The sequence below is a fragment of the Phocoena sinus genome, chromosome 1 (assembly GCF_008692025.1).
Source record: "Phocoena sinus isolate mPhoSin1 chromosome 1, mPhoSin1.pri, whole genome shotgun sequence".
In the NCBI taxonomy this organism is placed as follows: domain Eukaryota; kingdom Metazoa; phylum Chordata; class Mammalia; order Artiodactyla; family Phocoenidae; genus Phocoena; species Phocoena sinus.
The window spans coordinates 101,896,874-101,915,624 of NC_045763.1; the positions used below are offsets into that span (position 1 = coordinate 101,896,874).

The following is an 18,751-nucleotide window of genomic DNA, read 5'->3' on the forward strand; positions in this document are numbered from 1 at the left end:
GGAGACACCCGGACACAAAGACCTCGTGCCAGCCGCAGATCCAAGTTTCTCCCTGAGAGACCCAGGGGGCTCGGGCCGCGTTCCCCGAGAGAACAGATAAACTAACGGACAGACCGACAGACGCACCCAGGGACGTCGACACCCCCGAAGAGACGAGTTACTTCCTCAGCCGGGATGTCCCTGGTCTCCTGCTCGCTCTATAGACCCCTCCACTGGCAGATCGCCCGCAGAGCGAGCAGAGAGACAGGAGGGAAACTGAGGCCCCTTGGGGCGCCGCGTCCCGGGAGCCCGGCTTTCCGCGGGGGCCCCGCAGAGTCACACAGGAGGGGGCAGTGGGATTCTCTCCCTCCCGGGTCCCCTTCACGTCTCTCTGCTTGCCCTGCAGGCGATGGGCCAGGGCACTGGCCGAGGCTGGATCCGAATCCAGAATCCTGCGCCGGAGTTCTCCATCTAGGTTCCGGCGTTCCCGGGGTTGGGGCTTTGGGGAGAGGGGACAGCCAGGGCGAGAATCCGGGAAGGGAGGGGGGCCTCGGCTTTTCTGTTACCTGCGTCGGCAGCGCTCGGACTCAGCTCTGGGGGCTCTAGCTCGAAGCTCCGACAAGTCTCCACGTCCAGCCCGAGAGGGGGCGGCCGAGCCCGGCACAGCGAGGCCAGGACCGCGAGCGCCGCCTGGCACCGAGGCTCCCCGGTCTCCCACACCCCGCTCATGCCCTGGATACCCCAGCCCTCCAAGCAGCCGCCCGAAACCGCGCCGCGGCCGGACTGGGGCGGGGCAAGGCGTCCCCAAGAAGACCCTCCCCGCAGCGGCCCCCTCGGGCTCCGTTCGGCTTTTAATCACTTCCCCGCAGGGTCTCCGCCCCTCACGTGGCATCCCGCAGCAGCTGGCAAGTCTGGCGCCTCACGGCCGCCCCCTCTACACTCAGCGACCAGTCTGAGTCCGGGCGGTTCAAGGCGGGGGAGCCAGGTTGTTCTGCATCCTGGAGGGTGCAACACTCGGGAAAGAGCCTGGGATCTGGCTCCGCATTCACGGCCTGGTGTGACCTTGGGCCTCTCTGAGCCTCAATTTTTCCTCTCTCTATAAGGGGTATAATAATTACGAGTGTTTCACGGGTTGCCTGGGGATATAAAGATAGTGTTTGTGAAAACACTTGGTAAATTGCCACATGCCACACAAGTGGAAATGAAATAGACAAACCTATTACAGAAAGAAGGATGACCCCGCAGAGAGTGGGAGGACCTTGGCCAAGGTTCCTGATGGGAGAAATTAGTCAGACTTGGCCCAAGTCGCAGCTTCGAAGACAGAAAACCCTAGGACTGCGGGGCGATGCGAACTGCAAAAAGACTTTCTGAGCCCCGCAATCCTGAGGTCCGCGGTACCCGCACGTTGCTATGGCGACGGGAGGCAGCGGCCGTCTCTCTCCATGGCAACGGGAAGGGAAAGTTTCTGGCGAATCGGAATGGGGGGTGTTTCAAGAGGGCTCTCAGTTCCCGCCAGACCCATCTCTCCGCATCCGTGCAACACCACTGATGTTACGCTTGCTATTAAGCGTAACAAGGTCCAGGAAGACCGAAAACTAAACGGGAGGATTGAGGCTAGATAGGGCAGAACAATTCCCTCCAGGAATCGTGGCGTGAGGTCCAGGAGCAGATTGACTGAGGGGCTCCTAGGCGCCTCACTCAGCCTGGATGTCTGTGGAGAGCCACCGGGTCGCGGCCCTGAGGGGCCCTATCACAAAAGTCTTGCGTCATCAGCTGGTCGGCGGGTGGGGCTCTTCCTCTGTGCGGTTCACCTGAAACCCCAGGCTCAGGTCCCTTTGCCTTCCCGGAGCTGGGAAGGAAACTTTAGCTGGAGCCTCTGGAAGCCACAGGGCTGGTGTGTACCTGGGTGGCGGATGGAGGAGGAGGTTCTTTCCTCCTAATTAACACGCTAATTGGAAGTGGCTCGGGAGGTGACTCACGTTCCGGAGGCAGGAGATTCAGAGCCCCAGCTCCTGGCGGTGTCCATCGTGCTCCATCTGCACCAGCCGCGCTAGCCGACACTTGACTGCCCTGGGCATGCCCTGGGTACAGAGGGTCAAGCCAAGGCCTAAGAGAACCGTGGCCTAACTGGGCGGTTTTTCCTCTCCCCCATGCGCTTCCTAGCTCTGTCCATGGTGCTGAAGGCCCAGTTGGTGCGACCGTCGCGTGGGCACCCCGTTAGGGAGGTGGGGTGGGGCGGGCAATTGAGGTGGGTTCGAAGCTTCCACCCTGACTTCAGGAGCTTGCGACAGGGGAGGGCTAGGAACTCAGGCAGGAGGGACTGAGCAGGCATGATCCCAGCCACACAATGCAATCCAGGCTGCCTCCCTGTGGGAGGTGCTCAGCTGCTGTTCCAAGAACAGGTGAGGCTGTGGAGTCCCCATTCTCCTCCCAGTGCTCTTAGAACTCACCTGAGGGGCCCAGAGGCCCCATCACTTTTCCCTCCACCACCCTATGCAGAGCTCAGTAGCTGGGAGAGACTGGAGCTCAGAGGCCCCTTGTCATAAGCTCATTAGCAGTTTCCGAGGGGGTTGGTTTGTGTTTATGTAAAACAACAAATGAGAAGAACCGCTCTCTGCCCATGTTTATGGCAACTCTCGGCGATTTCTCCCTCCGCCTCTCAAATTCCCGGGGAAATTTGCAGAACAAAGCGCCTTGTGTTGCCTTTGAAGAAAATGAAAAAACACAGGTCTGTTCCAAGGGCCCAGGCCCCTGATGCAGGGAAATCAATATTTTGCTTTACAGCGAGTGGGGGAATTTGCATCTAAACTGAAGGCAAAGGAGCCTGTTCGGAGCGGAGCAGGTGGTAGGAACCGAGAATTAACAGATAATTTCTCATTGTTCCAGGATTCTGCCTCCACACTCGGCAGGCGGTTCTGCAGCGTCTCTGGTGCCCCGGCAGCAGTTCCGGACTTGGCATTTCTCATCCTAACGGGGAGAAAAAGGTTCTGCTCTGACGGGGCTGCGGAAAGGGGCTGGGGCTCCCCAGTCAATAACCATTGAATCTGGATTGTGCAAGTGACTGTGTGCGTGTGAATGAGAGAGAGAAACAAGAGAGACAGAGACCGAGATAGAGATAAAAGACAGAGACACCTGGAGAGGCAGAGAATGAGAGAGACATGCAAAGAGACAAATAGAGGAGATAGATTCAGAGAGCAGAGAGAGAGACAGAACTGGCATGCATGTAAAGGGATGTATAAAGGGACACTCATTCAGAAAGAGAGAGAAAAGAGAAAGGTGGTTTTTCTTACATTAAGAACAAAGCTTTGCCTTAGTGGTCATTTTCCTGCCCTCTCCCCCACAGTTAATTGCTGATACTTGTGGTCACATAACCAGACACAAAGCAGAAAAAATATCCTCATGTAAAGATGGGACCCTTTCCTCTCTAGAACCCCTTTCCCTTACAAGCCCACTCCCAAAACACATCTATGCTTCTTCCCATGTGAAGAGACCAAATTCAGACTCCCATGGTCCGTCCTACTCAGACCTGGGGAGGGAAGGAGAGGGAAGAAGTGAAATTGTTGCCCCTCAATGCTACTTCTCACAGGAAGACCATTCTGAGTTTTATATAGGGGTGGGGAAGTGAAGGAGGGGCGGAGACAGCCAGCATGGCATAGGCAAACAAAGGCACAGGGAGCTGGGTTCCACGACTGGTGCACCAAACCAGCCGCGGGGCAGTCACCTCCCCTGCCAGGGCCTAGGTTTCCTTATTGGCAAGACAATGAAGTGGGATAAGGAGCTCTTTGAGTCTCCATCCAGCAACCACACTCTAGGATTTTACAGGAGGGGAAAAGAGGAAGCTGAGCAGGGAGAAGGAAGGAGGGAGTGAGGAGCAGGTTTTTCTGGCTCTCAAGAAAAGAGTGTGTCACAGATGTTCAGACCCACTTTGGGCTTCTCCTGCCTCATTACTCTCATCTCCTGTACAGTCATGGCTGGAGCCCCCGAGGCCAGACTGCTCAGGAGCAGGAGAGGGCGTTGGGGGTGAGGCGAGAGGAAGAACGAGAAGAGGCCTGAGGCAAAAACCGGTGGCCTCCCACTCCTTTGCCGTCAGTCCTCTGATCAGAAATAGCCAAAGTACACTTCCCCTTCGCCCCCCACCCCAAGTCTCTTAGGCAGTGGCCTGACTGCCCTTGGAAGCTTCCCAACCTGTTCTGAGCAGCAATGTCCTGTTGAGTTATGCTACAAATAAAATAAATTAAAACAAAATAATCATTTCAAAAAAGAAATTAAACCTCAGTAGGAAATTGCTAATGCTGTAGGCGGGAAAAATGAGCTCTTTTGACATGAGCCGATGTGTCATATTGTCTTTCCATCTCAATGCAATTTCTAAATAGGGAACCCTTTCCCCATTCCCTCCTCCCCTCTAAACCCCCAGCAGAGATGTGAAGGAATCAGTCTGATATTCATAGGTGGATTGTCTGACGCTCAGGGAGAGATACAGAGAAATAGACACAAGCAGACCCACTGCTTTGCCGAGCAGATTGGAGCCAAGGGGGCTGTGACCCAACCTTGAGGACCACTGATCGCCTCTCTCCACCTCTCCCATTTCCTGCTTACTGAGGCATCTGGCCACTTTCTGCGAAGGTTTTTAACTTAAAGAAAACAGACTGAACCTGTTCTACTGCTGGTGGAGAATTCAGTTGATGTCCTGAATTGGGGAGTGGGAGTAACTTTATCCCATTATTTGGAACACACTCTTCTATGGAATCCCCATGGGGTTTCTGCCAAAACAGCCTTATCGGTGTTTCCAGCAGATGTGCCCCCAACCTCACACCAACACAGCAACTCTAGCCAAAGCTGGGTGACTTCTGCAAACCATGCCCTTCCAAGCCATTATAAGAGTTTTCAGGAATTCCTCCTTGCCTGAAAGATGCAGAAGACATTGCAGAGCCCTGAGTCGATGCCCAGGTGTTTTTGAGAGTCCAGTCTTGCTTTTATTCTAGGAAAGGTCCTTGACAATTCAAACCTCCTGAGCCGAGGGTGTATCTGCCCCTGTCTCATTTCTTCCCCATTTCAGAGGCCCCATTTCTGTTGTGTTTTCTGCTCAAGCATACAGAGTTCCAGATCAGACTTGGGAAGCCTGGACAGAGTTTGCTGCTTCCAGCCTGGCTTTGTGGGCTAACGCAGGCTGGGGACCAGAAAAGCAGATACAGGTTCAAGGTCAGAAGGCAACATCCTCCCTAAAACAGTTTTAGACATGGACCTAACAATGTTGAGTCCAGGGCTTCCTCTGCATTACTTGAGAAGTGAGAATGATATTGGAGAGGAAGGGCTGGGAAGGAAGCCAATTGTACTCTTCTTCACACTGACCTTGGATAGAAGAAAAAGCATCGGTTTTGGAGTCAGACAGACCTGTGTTCAAATCCTGGCTCTGTCACTTAGTAGCTGTTTCACTTGAGGCACTTAGCTCTCTGAACCTCAACTTTTCATCTGTAGATTGAGACATATAAGGCCTGCTTTATAGTGTACAAGGATTAAATACCTGGAGTTAAATGCTTACTATATTATGGCTGATTCATGGCAGGTGTTCAAACAAATGACAGTTCCTATCCCTTTCTTCCTTCTCTCAGATCATAGAGGGAAAGCCAGCAGGAACATTGTCTAAAGGTTAACCATACCCTGAAGATTGCCAAAAGCAAATCTGCCTCATTTAATTTTATAACAACCCTAAGAGGCAGAATGGGTGGGTGCTAGTAGTCCATTTGGTAAATGAGGAAGTTAAGTGACTGGTCCATGGTCACACAAGCTAGGATGTAGCAGATAACTGGAATCTAGGCCTTCTGATCCCTGGTGAGTGTCTCTTCCTTCTACTGGGGAGGATGGTGAGGGTATGAATAACTTTTTTCTTTTACAAAAAAAGGTTATAATATTTTCAAATTGACTTCATAATAAATACAAAGTATTTGGAAAGAAATTACAGAGTACTGAAAGATTCACTCCTGTGTCTCTTTGCAAAGGTCTTGGCCCTCTGACCTTAGCCATCCAATTACCCTTTGGACCCAGTTGCTGGTCTAGAGAAAAGACAGTGTCATTGATGAAACACAGGGCTGGGACCAGACAGCTTCATGGCTCAGGACATGCTTGGCTGCTTCACTCAACAGAGATAGGACTCCTCAGAGAACAGCTTAGGGAGTCTCTGCTATAGCTGGGTTGTGTCCTGTGGTCATAGCACAGCTTCCAGGAAAGGTCCAAGCCAAGATTCTTGTACGACCAGGACCCCAAGGACTGGGATTATCCCCAAGGAGCCTGGAGAAACTTTGTAATCTCAGGACTCTCGCTGTTCCACTAACGAAAAGAAACCGGATAAAACGCCAAAACTGGGATTCCCTGGTGGCGCAGTGGTTGGGAGTCCGCCTGCCGATGCAGGGGACGCGGGTTCGTGCCCCGGTCCGGGAGGGTCCTGCATGCTGCGGAGCGGCTGGGCCCGTGGTCCATGGCCACTGAGCCTGCGCGTCCAGAGCCTGTGCTCCGCAACGGGAGAGGCCACAACAGTGAGAGGCCCGCGTACTGCAAAAAAAAGCCAAAACTAATTAAAGTGACAAATCCAAAAAAGGCCCTGTCAAAACTAGGAAGTCTTAATCCTGGATTTCAACAGAACCCAAGCAGGAAGAATCAACAGAGTGTGCATTGGGTCAGGGGCCTACTGCCCCCTGTGCGATGAAGGGCTGGAGCCCCTGGAGAGAACAAATCTGTTCCCTAAATTTTAGCCTCCATCCATTCAGTAGCATAAAAATTCTTTTCCATCCCAGCCCCCAAGCATCATCTGTGTGTCTGCTGTTTGCTAGATGTACAGTGAGTGGTTTTATTGGCTCAGTCCCCACCTTCATTACTACTCCTGTACATTTGTAAAGTGGAACAGTTTATACAACGGTCTCGCGTATGTTGTCTCATTTCATACTTGCAACAGCCCTAGGAAGTGAATATTATTATCCTCCTTTTACTGGTGAGGTCTCAAGAGAGGCTAAAAATAACTGACTTGGGATCACAGCTAGCAAGTGACAGAGCCAGAACCTGAGCCTGTCTTTTTACGTCATTCATTCATTCAGCATTTATTGAGGTCCTACTAAGTCCCAGTTCTGGACCAGGCACATAAGAACAGTCTTGTGTTGTTTCCCATAAGCACTAGCCCTCCATCACACACAGTGTGCAGAGCCCTAAGCATATACGACCTTTGTCCTGGGGGAGTGCGCATAATCGGTTGCAGAGAGAGGCCACACATGAAATTGGTTTAAGATGAGTTCTCTGACCTCTTTGCTGCAGAGTTGCCCATGCCCACATCGACTGTGAAATTCGCTCCTGTGACATGACTCTCTCTGGATTGCTCTTTTCTCCTGATTCTCTCACTCTCTCCTCTGACTCCTCCCAGCCCTTCCATTTTCTCCAGGGTTCAACTCTCATCCCTTCTTCTGTCTCTGCACATTCTCTCCAGTGATCTCATCTACTCCTAGGGCTTTAAATACTAAATAATACGAATAGTAATAGTACTAAACACTTACTAAGACTTATTGTGTTTCAGGGTCTATGTTGCTTGCTTAACATGGATTACATCATTTAATTCCTACAACAACCCTAGTATTATCTGTAGTTTATAGGTATCAAGTGATGGAGCCAGCACTTGAACCCAGGCAGTCTCACTCCAGAACCTAGATCCTAAAGACTCCCAATTCTGCATCTGACTCTTCAATCTCTCCTTGGATCTACACATGCATTTCTAAATTCCTCTTCTGAACACTTTTTTTTTTTTTTTTTTTTTGCGGTACGCGGACCTCTTACTGTTGTGGCCTCCCCCGTTGCGGAGCACAGGCTCCGGACACGCAGGATGTACAGGCTCAGCAGCCACGGCTCACGGGCCCAGCCGCTCCGCGACACGTGGAATCCTCCCGGGCCCGGGCATGAACTCGTGTCCCCTGCATTGGCAGGCAGACTCCCAACCACTGCGCCACCAGGGAAGCCCTCTGAACACTTTTACCGCAGACCTCCTGAATCTAATATGTTCAAGGTAGAATTCATATTTTCCTTCACAAACCTGCTGTACCTCCTTAAAGGAGGACACAACCAAACCAAACTAAACCCAAAACCTTGATTCTTGCCTCTTCCTTTTCTACCCATAATCGGCCTGTCACCAAATCCTCTTGTTTTTATCTTTAAAATGATCTAACCCCTGTTCTCTGCACCACTGTCACTGCCCCAGCTTAGACACTCAAACTTCCTCTTCTGGATCATGGAAGTCACCTTACGGGATACTGTAATTATGTCATCCTCTCACTTGAAACCCTTCACAGACTTCCTGGGGCCTTCAGGATGAGGTTGACACTCTCTAGCATCGCATACAAGTCCCTTCCAGACATGGCCTCTGTCCACTTATGTAGCCTCCACTCCAGACACTCCGGGTATCCCTAGAGGCTGCCTGTGCTTCGGTCAGAGAGTGATAATCCCTGTCTCTCATCCTCCCACCCCACCCAACCTCCTGCTTTTGCTGACTGTTCCCGCACATCCTCTCTCCTTTACCCATGGCCCCTCTAGATTCTGGAACTTTGCAATTGCTTGTCCCTCTGCCTTGAACACCTTTCCTCTTTTCCTCGTCACCCAGCTGGTTCCTATAGGACATAGAGGGGTACAGAGGTAAAGACTGTGGGCTTTGGAGCCAGGCTGTCTGGGTTCAAATCTTAGATCTGCCGTGTAGTAGCTGTGTGACCTTGGGCAAGTTGCTAAACCTATCTGTGCTTCAGTTTTCCTCTTCATAAAATGGAGACGATAATAGCAGTACCTCGCTCGTCAGTTTACCAAGAGGTTTAAATGAGTTGACATACATGAAACACTCAGAACAGCCCCTTCCTTGACTTCCAAAGCTGTCTCAAGATGTCCCCTTTCTCATCAGCCCAATGCTCACTTTTTTTTCACAGAGTTTTGCAACAGCACACCATTAACTTGGTTAACTAGGCTATGAGCTCCTTGAGCTGGGGTCTGGATCTCATTCATCTTCATCTCCTCAGTGCCTCACACCTAATCCACATTCAGTGAGTGACTACTGCTCTGAAGACAGGTACATATGTGAATGTAATACAGTGCAAAGCAAGGATGTGAGTGCCAGAAGAATCCCAGAATACAATTAAATGGGCCAAATCAGGGAAGGCTTCCTGGGGGAGTAGGATTTTGAGTTTTTTAGGCAGGTGAGACTGGAAGGAATGGGGGAACACCTTCCTTCCAGGCTGCAGGAGCAGCCTGGGGTAAGGCTTTCAGGCAAAAATAAGCCCTCCATGTAAAGGGGAAGTGAGCAGCTTTTCTTGGCTGGAGCATAGTTGAGGCACAGGTGGGAGAGAGAACCACCAGCCTTCACGCATTCCCAGATTCACCTCTAGGAAGCTCAATCTCACTTGGCTGGATTTTTACAAAGAGCCCAGTTTGTTCCAGCCAGTCAGGAGGCCAGCTGAGGAAGACCCAAACCCTGCCCTTAGAGAGATTATGATGAAGCTACAGGAAGCTGGGGGGGAACCAGCTCCAAAGTCGTCTGTGAACACACCAGAGTCTGGGTCCTGAAAAGTTTCTTCATGAGAAGAAATTGCTCATTTTTCCAGGTATCAAGCCATTGCTGGGAAGCAAGTGTGTGTCTGCTGGCACAGCTCACTGTTTTCGAGCAAACGTTTCTGATGATAACACCAAGTCATTACTGTGCAATGAGCGCTGCTAAGGGGAATTCGGAGTACACACCCCACCTCCCACTCGCCTCCCTCCCTTTCTACCATCTCTGCTCTTTCTTACCCCTGCACACACGTTCTCCTCCCATCTCTCCCTCTAACTGCTGAGCTGGCTGTGGGAGAAGAGAGGGCCCAGGGCGGGACTCTCAGGCCTTCCAAATTAGCAGAGTGCCCTTGGAGCTGGGAGGGGGGCAGAGAACAAAGGGCATTGGATGAAGGGGAGGTGGAGGCTGGCCTCGGATGAGAACATCTGTAAAGTTAAAAAGGGAGGAGCCCTGTAGCCTGGGGGAGCAACCTGACAGCCATTTGCCCCCCAGGACCCTGTCCAGAGCCTTGGAAATTGGGGGATTTGCCCCAGCAGTGTGGAGATGGCCCAGTGCTGAAGCCAGGTGATGCATTTTTGTTCATTTAGGCTGCTGGTAAGGACAGCAGCTAACATGGGAACATGCTGATGGGAACGTGCTTTGCTTCATTCTGACCAATTCTTTCCCCTGCGCACACACACCTACCGTGCCACAGCGACATACACACACGGGCCACAGTCAGACACATGCCGCCAGGGGGGTTTTTCAGCCCAGCTCCTGAAAGCACCTGACAGCTTCTCTGACTTACCGTCCCTCTGGGAGGCTACTAAGCTTTTAGGAAATCTGAGCAGTCTTTGCAGGATGGAGTGGGACAAGTTTTGAAAGTGCTGAGAAAATCATGGAGGGGAGGCCCAGAGCCCACTGAGGCCTCGGTTCCTGAGTGGGTTTCTTCACAGTGGGTGGGGGGAGGGCTGGAGAGCCCCCAACTGCCCCAGCCAGCGGAAACCAACAGTGGCTGATGGAGCCCAAGCCTAGCACTATGGGGGCAGCGGGGAGGTGGGGCGGTGGGCAGAGAGGAAGAAACAAGGCAGGAGGAGGAAACGGTTAAGCCTAGGGCTTAAGGAGGAGGAATCAGGGACAGGAGGTGGCTGAAGTGGGGTCTGGATGCAGAGGAGACTTCCAGATACAGCAGGCATTGGGGTGGCAGACAGGCCACAGCGCCATAGCTTGGGGAAGCCACAGAGAGTGAGGTAAGTGCCTCCAGCCCCTACAGGAGGCGCCAACAGCCTGGCTTGTCTCATATCCAATTGTTCATGATTCTTGCACGTGAAAACTGCCAAAACCCAATCGCTTTCCTCACAGCTGTGCTCACCTGGGGTGGAAGGTGGCAGGGAGGGTGGTGGGGGGCTTTCCACTATTCATTGCGTTAAATTGTTAGAGCCAAACAGTACAACAAAAGGAAGTCAGTTGCTCTCCCTGAAAGCCGTCTTGATTGGCCTGGAGGCTGCCTTGCGGTTTGTGAGTGGAACTTGGGCTCTGCTTTCCTCAGTTCCCTCTGGCTACCCTCAAACCCTGTTCAGACAGTTCCCTGGCCGAGAAAGCAATTCCCATGCACCTCCCTCAGCTCTGACTGCCTCCTCATTCCCCCACACGGCCCAGAGACACAAACATTGAGCCTTTCCTCATTTTGAGGATCTGCTTTGGGAGGAGGGGACGGTCCCATCTTCCTATCTGGGTTAGACCCCCGAGAACCCTTTATAGACCCTGTATATCTGCTGCCTTAACTGTCCTCAGACTTCATGGGAACGACTTACCTAATTATCTGTCTCCTAGACCAGATAAGGATCAGCTGGGTGAGGGCAAGTTCTGCATCTGTTTTGTTCACTTTGGTTTTCTCAGTCCTCGCTTAGGGTCTTTTGCCTAGTAGGTGTTCAATCAATTTTAATCAGATGGATTAACTGAGATAAGAGTTTCAAAATTGGTGGTAGTGATGAGGGGAGTTGTTTTTAATTTGATTAATTCCTTCTTGCCAAGAAGGGAATAGCCATGAAGTGTTTGAAGGCAAAGGATAGGTTTGTGGACCACAGGATGGGAAAGGGGCGTGTCCTCAACCTGAAATTCCTAAAATCAGCTGCACAGTGAAAATAACTGCTTTGAAGATCTGCCAAGTAAAGCTCTGAGACCTTCTCAGAAGCTCAGTCACCTGGACCAGAGCCAGGGGCAACCATCAGAGGAGGCCTTTCCCTTCCTTCTCTGATCTCCCAGGATCCAATGCTAGGTGCCTCTAGAGATGTAAGCTCGGGGCAGGTGCTGCCTGACTGGCTCCACACCCTGGAAATCCTCTTCTTGGACCAGGAGCCTCATTGCTTCTGCTCAGTTTCACCTGAGAGCTGTTGCAGATTTCTGCTGCCACCTTCTGCTTCCGGGAGGAGCTGTTCCATCCCTTAGTGGTCCCACCCAAGTGAAGACAGAATTCTCTTCCTTGGGTCTTCTCAGGGTGCAATGACAGGTTGGCAGTTTGCAAAAGAACCTCAAGAACAACTAAGGAAGGAATTTTAGATCATATAAAAAGTTTTGGGTAGTTAGATTCCCAAAGCAGAGCCTATGATCAGAGTCACCACACTCAAGCCAGAAAGAGCAGGTGCATGTCACCAGTGCCTCACTGGGGTCCTGGCCCGGCGAGGTTGAGCCAGTAGGGCTGGGTTCTCAGGGCTCACCAACTAAGTGGCTGGAACGAGGGAGTCCTGACATTCACTGTAAGCTCTGCAGCAGCAGCTCATTCGTTGCTTGTGCAATTCCATAGAGGCCAAAGTGAAAGGCTACCAGAACCAGGGACAGGAGCTGAGATCCCTGCGGCAGACCCAGAATGTCAGAGGCCAGCAGGGATGGGGTCAACACAAAGCAGGCTGGGCCCCAGGGCAAGTGCCACAAACACTTGTGAATGTTCACAACTTGCCTTTACGGAGTGGTTGTGGTGTGAGTGTGGCTGTGTGGATTGAGCAAGATGAGAGTTTGGGGCTGAGCAGAAAGCTTCCTTTCCTTCCAGCCACTGCCAATCTTCAGATGAGCTGGTCATGCTACACTGACCTCTCTGATCAAAACATGAAATAGGACCACAGTAAACTGTCACCAAGAGAGTTGGATGACCTTCATTTTCAGCCCAAGGCAATTGTCATTGGGCAAGACCCAGCAGAGGTTAAGAGCATGGGCCTTGAAGTTAGGCAGAGATCATTATAAATACTGGGAATCCTATTAATTTAATGTATATAAAATCCCAGCCCCCGACTTAACCTCCTTTTTGTCATCTGTAAAAGGGGCTAATATGACCACCTGTTGAGTTGTCTGGAGGATTGAATGTGGTTAATACCTGAAAAAGACTTAGCATACAGTAAGCACTTATTAATAATAATGATGATTCGGACTTGGTAAGTGATTACTGAGTGACCTCAAGTACAAGGGGATGGCCTTGGTAAAGTCCCCTATCCCAGGCCCCCAAATGAGCACCTTAACCACATGGGGACAGTCATGCCCCGCCCCTGCCCCGGCCCCAGTTTGTCTTCAGGTCCAGCAGGAGTGCTCTGCCCCCAGATAAGATAGGCAGGGTCTTTGCGGGCCTGGAAATCTTCAGATGGCCCCTCTGCCTCAACACTGAGGTGGGCACTAGTGGAGGAGGGGGCTGCTGGTTAAATCGAGCCATTTGACATAAATTATGAATGGGTGACCTTTCCTAGCTTAATTACTCCTGCTGCTGGGTGGTCCGGGCTCTGGTGCTAGGCCCCCAGGGTGCAAATTCTTCTCACAGTCAGCAAGCCCATGGCCTAGAGCTTCTGCTTTCATCCACTCTGGTTCATGTGGCTATTTTGGTGGGAGGAAAATTCTCTCACTGTGGTGAATGTCACACCCTAGGTCAGGTGCTGTCCCCCTTTGGGCTTTTCTAATCCCTTGACCTTTGCAGAATTAACTTATCATTCTTTTAAGCTTGATATCATTGCCAGCTCTTTTTTTTTTTTTTAAGTTGAACCTGAGGGTTATTAATGAAGCTGAGATACTAATAGATCTATGTGCTCTTGAACTGACACAAAAAATGCACAGGGCACTCCATGACTCTCTGGAACCTGAGGGGGATTCTGTTAGTTTGCAGCCTTGAGAGGGAAGAACCAAGATGTTGACCTTTTTTTTTTTTAATAGAAAAGTTCAAACATATGTAAGAGAGTAATATGAAATTGTACATACCTATCCCCTAGCTTGAAAAGTTATCAACATCCTCCCAATCTTGTTTCATCTCTTCCCCCATCCCTTTACTTTCCTAAAGTATTTTAAAGCAAATTACAGATTTTATATCATTTCACTCGTCAACCAATTCTTCTGCATATGCTTCTAACTAATAAAAACCATATATATTATACATACTTAATAAAACTAACAAAATAATAATTCTATAATATTACCCAGTCCATACTCAAACTACCCTGTGGTCTGAAAAAATGTCTTTTTATAGTTGCCTTGTTTCAATTAGGATCCAAAGTGGTTGGTTTTTTGGTGGTTTTTTTTTGACTGTGTTCGGGCTTTCTCTAGTTGCGGTGAGCAGGGTCTACTCTTTGTTGAGGTGCGTGGACTTCTCACTGAGGTGGCTTCTCTTGTTGCGGAGCACGGGCTCTAGGTGCGCGAGCTTCTGTAGTTGCAGCACACAAGCTTAGTAGTTGTGGCACACAAGGCCTAGAGCGTGCAGGCTTCAATAATAGTTGCAGCGTGTGGGCTCTAGGGCACATGGGCTTCAGTAGTTGTGGTGCACGGGCTCAGTAGTTGTGGCTCGTGGGCTCTAGAGCGCAGGCTCAGTAGTTGGGGCACATGGGCTTAGTTGCTCCACGGTACGTGGGATCTTCTCAGACCAGGGATCAAACCCATGTCCCCTGCACTGGCAGGCAGATTCTTAACCACTGCACCACCAGGGAAGTCCTCAAAGTGGTTGGTTTTTAATGGCTTTTTAGTCAAAGTTAGTGACCCGATGGAATGATCTAGAGAAAAATCTGGTAGTCATTAATGTAGGGTGGGGATGAGGACATACGGAAAAACAATCTACATTTTCCAGAGACAAGGCCTGAGCCCCAGAAAATTGTTTTAAACTTGGGCTTTTGGGGAGCGTGCCTCGGAGCCTTGGGAACAGAGATACCCCTTTGGCATAGTACAATAGCCATCCTCTGGGATAGGTCTCACGTGATCACTACAAACTGGGCTAGGGGCTTTGCCAGAGCCTTTGTGCTGCTCCTGTCTCAGAAGTTGTGCTGTCTCTTCCACTCATGGATTTAAGGGATGGTTATGGGCATCTGTTCTGAGCTGAGAGCTGGGGGAACAGACAAGGAGAAGACACAGTCTGGGTGCTACAGGAGCTTGCCACAAGACAATGTCTTAAGCCCCTTGGCAAGTGTGTGCAAAGAGCGGCAGAAGCCAGAGGGAGCCACTGAGTCCGCTGGGAGTCAGGGAAGACTTCCAGAAGGGGTCACATTTTGAACTGCTTCTGTGGTTTCTGAGGGGCCAATAAGTCAAATCTGCAGATTTTAAATCAGAAGCAGACATGGAAATCAGAAAGAGATCAAATATCTACTTTATCAGAGGTAAAGCTGAATTGGAGAAAACAGCTTAGATCCAAGGCCCAAAGGGGCTGCCTGCTCCTCGTCCTGAGTGATTTTAAGTTAAATGCAACAGGGAAGCATTGAGGCTGCAGAGAAGAGAAGGCAACATTAAAGAAATACCAGGCATTTTGTAAAATGCTTTGTAAACAGGTCAGAGCTTCATTAAAGTGGACCTTGGAGTTTGACATTGAGAAGTTTGTCTTAGCATGAGCCAGGAGAAGCTGTGGATCATTAGTTCAGGGAGGTCTCACACATAAAGAGAGAGGAAGGCTTCCAGTCTAGTCTGTGGCCTCAGTGTCCTTGCTCAAGGTGTTCTCCTGGCTTAGGGACCCTGCCTAAACCCTTTCAGTCATATCGTGCCCCTCACACACTCTTCTTCAGGAAAGCTTCTCTTGCATCACTTTTGCTCTCCTTGTCAATCTTTGCAGACCTGCCCACACACACTGCACTCAATGATTGCAGTGAAGGTCCCAGCATTTCTCACAAGATCTTCCACATTATACAAGTATTTTTTGCCAATGCTAAGTCATCTCCCATGGAATTCCAGAAGTAAGCACTTAGGTTAAGATGAGGTCATGGGGGTGGGGCCCCTGAGATGAGATCAGTGCCCTTACAAGAAGAAAAGACCAGAGCATGTGCTCACTCTCTCTCTCTTTCTCTCTCTCCACCATATGAGGATACAGCAAGAAAGCCACAGTCTACAAGCCAGGAAGAGAGCCTTCACCAGGAAATGAATCATACAGCACCTCAATCTTGGACTTCCTAGCCTCTAGAACTTTGAGAAATGGATGTTTTCTTTTAAGTCATGCAGTCCATGGCATTTTTAAAGTAGCAGCCTTTAAAGCTAAGACTAGTGGGGACCTTGACAATCACTCTATGGGAGGAGTGTTTGGGAGAAAAACATGACTGGGGAGCATGCAAGAGAGAGCAGTTGGTGAAGTTGTGGAAATTACAAGGATGGTCAAGTTTTTCAAGGAGTTTTACTATAAAGGGGCACAGAGAAAGGAGGCAGCTGCTGAAGGAGATTGTGGTGTCAAGGGATACCTTTATTTTTAAGATGAGAGATATTACAGCACATTTATATGCTGATAAGGATGACCAAGGAGGGAGGGGAAAGTGATGATGCAGCAGAAAGAGGAGTCTGTGCAGAAACGATGACCTTGAGTGGGAGGGGAGAGGTCCAGTACTGAGAGAGAGGGCTTAGCCTTTGATGGCAGCATGTACACTTCATTCCTGGTAACAGGAGAGAGGTGGACTTCATGCATACACCGTGCAGGTGGGTAGATGTATACAGCTGTGGGAATTTCTATTCTTTCAGTGATGCTAGGTCATCAGCTGAGAGTGAGGATGGGATCATGGGTATAGGGGGTTTGAGGAGATGGAGAAAGTATGAAAAAGTCCTCTTGGAGCATATGAGCATGAATCAACTAGATGAATGTAGGAGCACTGCCTAGCAGCACTGAGGGCCCACTTGAGGTTTGCAGTCCTGAATTTAAAATGAGACAAATCAATATGGGTGTGTGGGTTTGTTTTTTTTTTTTCAGCCATGATTGCAGGTGAGGGGTAGGCAGAGTTGGATTTAATCAGGGTTGGGATTTTTCCAGGCAAATACCAAGAATGAGACAGGGGCAAGAGAGTTTATTACAATGATGCCAGGTGGTGATTCTACAGATGGATGTGGGAATCTAAACTGCATAAGGAGGAAGGTGGGCGTGAGCTGGGGAATGGAGAGTGAGGGGTGATCAAGTCAGAGTGACATTGTAGGTAAAGATGAATGGGAGCAAGTGGTGAAGGAGGAGAACAGGGCTGGGGCAGTGAACAAGCCAAGAAACTGAAAGGCCAGGGACTTTGATATGGCTGTGGAAGTCACCAGGAATCATGACAGGTAGAGAGAGCAAGTAAAGCAGGTGATAATCAGTGAATGGGGGAGTCTTTAGGAGGGACAGTAGATAATTGCAAAAAGGGAAGATACTGGGTGGTATGACATGACAACCTGTGCTCCCAAGCAGCTGAGGAGTTCTAGGAAGGAAAGAGAGAAAATCACCTGAAAGTGGCAAAGAGGAGTGAGGGCACCGACCCTAGGTCTGGGTCCAGGGAGGTGTATGTGGTATTGGATTCCTGGTGCTGGGAATATGCTGCGAACCGGACAGGCATGGATTTTATGAAGATTATATTTCAAATGAGGAAGACAGATAATATACAAGTACATAAATAAATATACAAGATAATGTCAGAAAATGAGAAGTGTTATGATGGAAATGAAAATGGTGATGCTACTGATGGTGTCTGGCCATTGGGAGTGGGGTAAAGCTGCTTTCCGGTTAGGGTGGTCTCAGTGAGTTGCTGTGGGGATCAGATTCCCAGGAATAGTGAAAAGCAAGTGTAAAGACAAGTTCAAAAGCATGATGCTTGGAGCAAGATCAGAAAAGGTCAGGATCCTCCAGACTTAGGGGGTTGGGCTCCAAGTCTGAGAGAGGAACTTAGCCAAACAGAGCCCCCAAGAAATAAGACCTGAACTGGAGTTGTTTGTCCGCAATGCCTCGGGATGTATTAGAACTGAAAAGAACGTTCCTGATGAATCTCTGTGTGGCTCAGAAAAGTTATAGTATTCCCAATACCCGCTTTTTATAAAGTTTCACTTTTTTTTTTTTTTTTGCCCTTAACCAAAGTCTTCTATCTTTGTCTAAAATCGAAGAACATTTTTATTCTGTTTGCATTGTTGGCTGAACATTGCGTCATTGGTCTTCTCTCTCACTTGTTCTCATTTTTTATTTTATTGTTATTCAGTGCAAAACAAAAAGCTGTGATCATGAAAAGACAATAGAGGGATGGCTGGAAGAAGCTTGTCAAAATAACCTCCTGGCTACTAGTTTTGCTTCTGCTCATCCCTATGACTTTCATATGCATAGAAAGGCCAGAAATTTATCAGAAATGGCAGGAAATTGCATTCTATTAATTTCAGAGCCTTTGGCTCCAACAGCTCCATCTTCAAGAGTGGTTGCTTCTAGGGTGTTCAAGAAAACAGTACGTCAGAATAAAAGCTATTTTGCTTATCTGTTTCATTGTTTAGAAGAATATATTTCAGTACATTTTCCAGAGAGAATTTGCTCAGAATCTCATCAGTTTATTTAGAGTTAGCTTGCCGGCACAAGCTCTTGACTTCAACTTGAAGACAAAAGCTTAGAAACTGTGGGTGAGGCTGGTGAAAGAGAATCTCTTATAGGAATCAAATTAAGAAAAGTGAAATGTCTTTCAAAATGAACGGAATTACTTGAGAAGCAGAGAATGAAAAGAAAACTCAGAGCCTTAGAAACAATACCCCCTCCCATTATATCCCTGATATTTGTTCATTCAGCCTTTGCTTGAATTTCTCTAGTGATAAGGAACTCACAACCTGCGAAGACAGACCGTTCCATTTTTAAGCAATATTAATTGGGAGAAATTTCTTCCTCCGTAAGGACAGAAATGGACTTTCTGCCACATTCACCTGTTGATCCCAATTCTATTTTCCAGAGCCTCCCACACACAGCAATTCTTCATGTATCAAAAGGCAACCTTTCCATCTCCCTTTGGTCCAACATCTCTGATCACTTCTCTTTGGGAT

The 18,751-nt window shown here is 49.3% G+C and overlaps 1 protein-coding gene across 3 annotated transcripts in view; it reads right to left on the bottom strand.

The window, feature by feature from the left end:
* SYT6 (synaptotagmin 6) overlaps nucleotides 1-708 on the bottom strand; it is a 56,704-nt gene extending 55,996 nt beyond the window's left edge. For all 3 annotated transcript variants that reach the window (XM_032650578.1, XM_032650580.1, XM_032650579.1), the window contains exon 1: nucleotides 546-708. In XM_032650578.1, coding sequence (XP_032506469.1) covers nucleotides 546-708 — 163 coding nt within the window. The remainder of the gene's footprint in view (nucleotides 1-545) is intronic.
* Nucleotides 709-18,751: the final 18,043 nt, after the last annotated feature.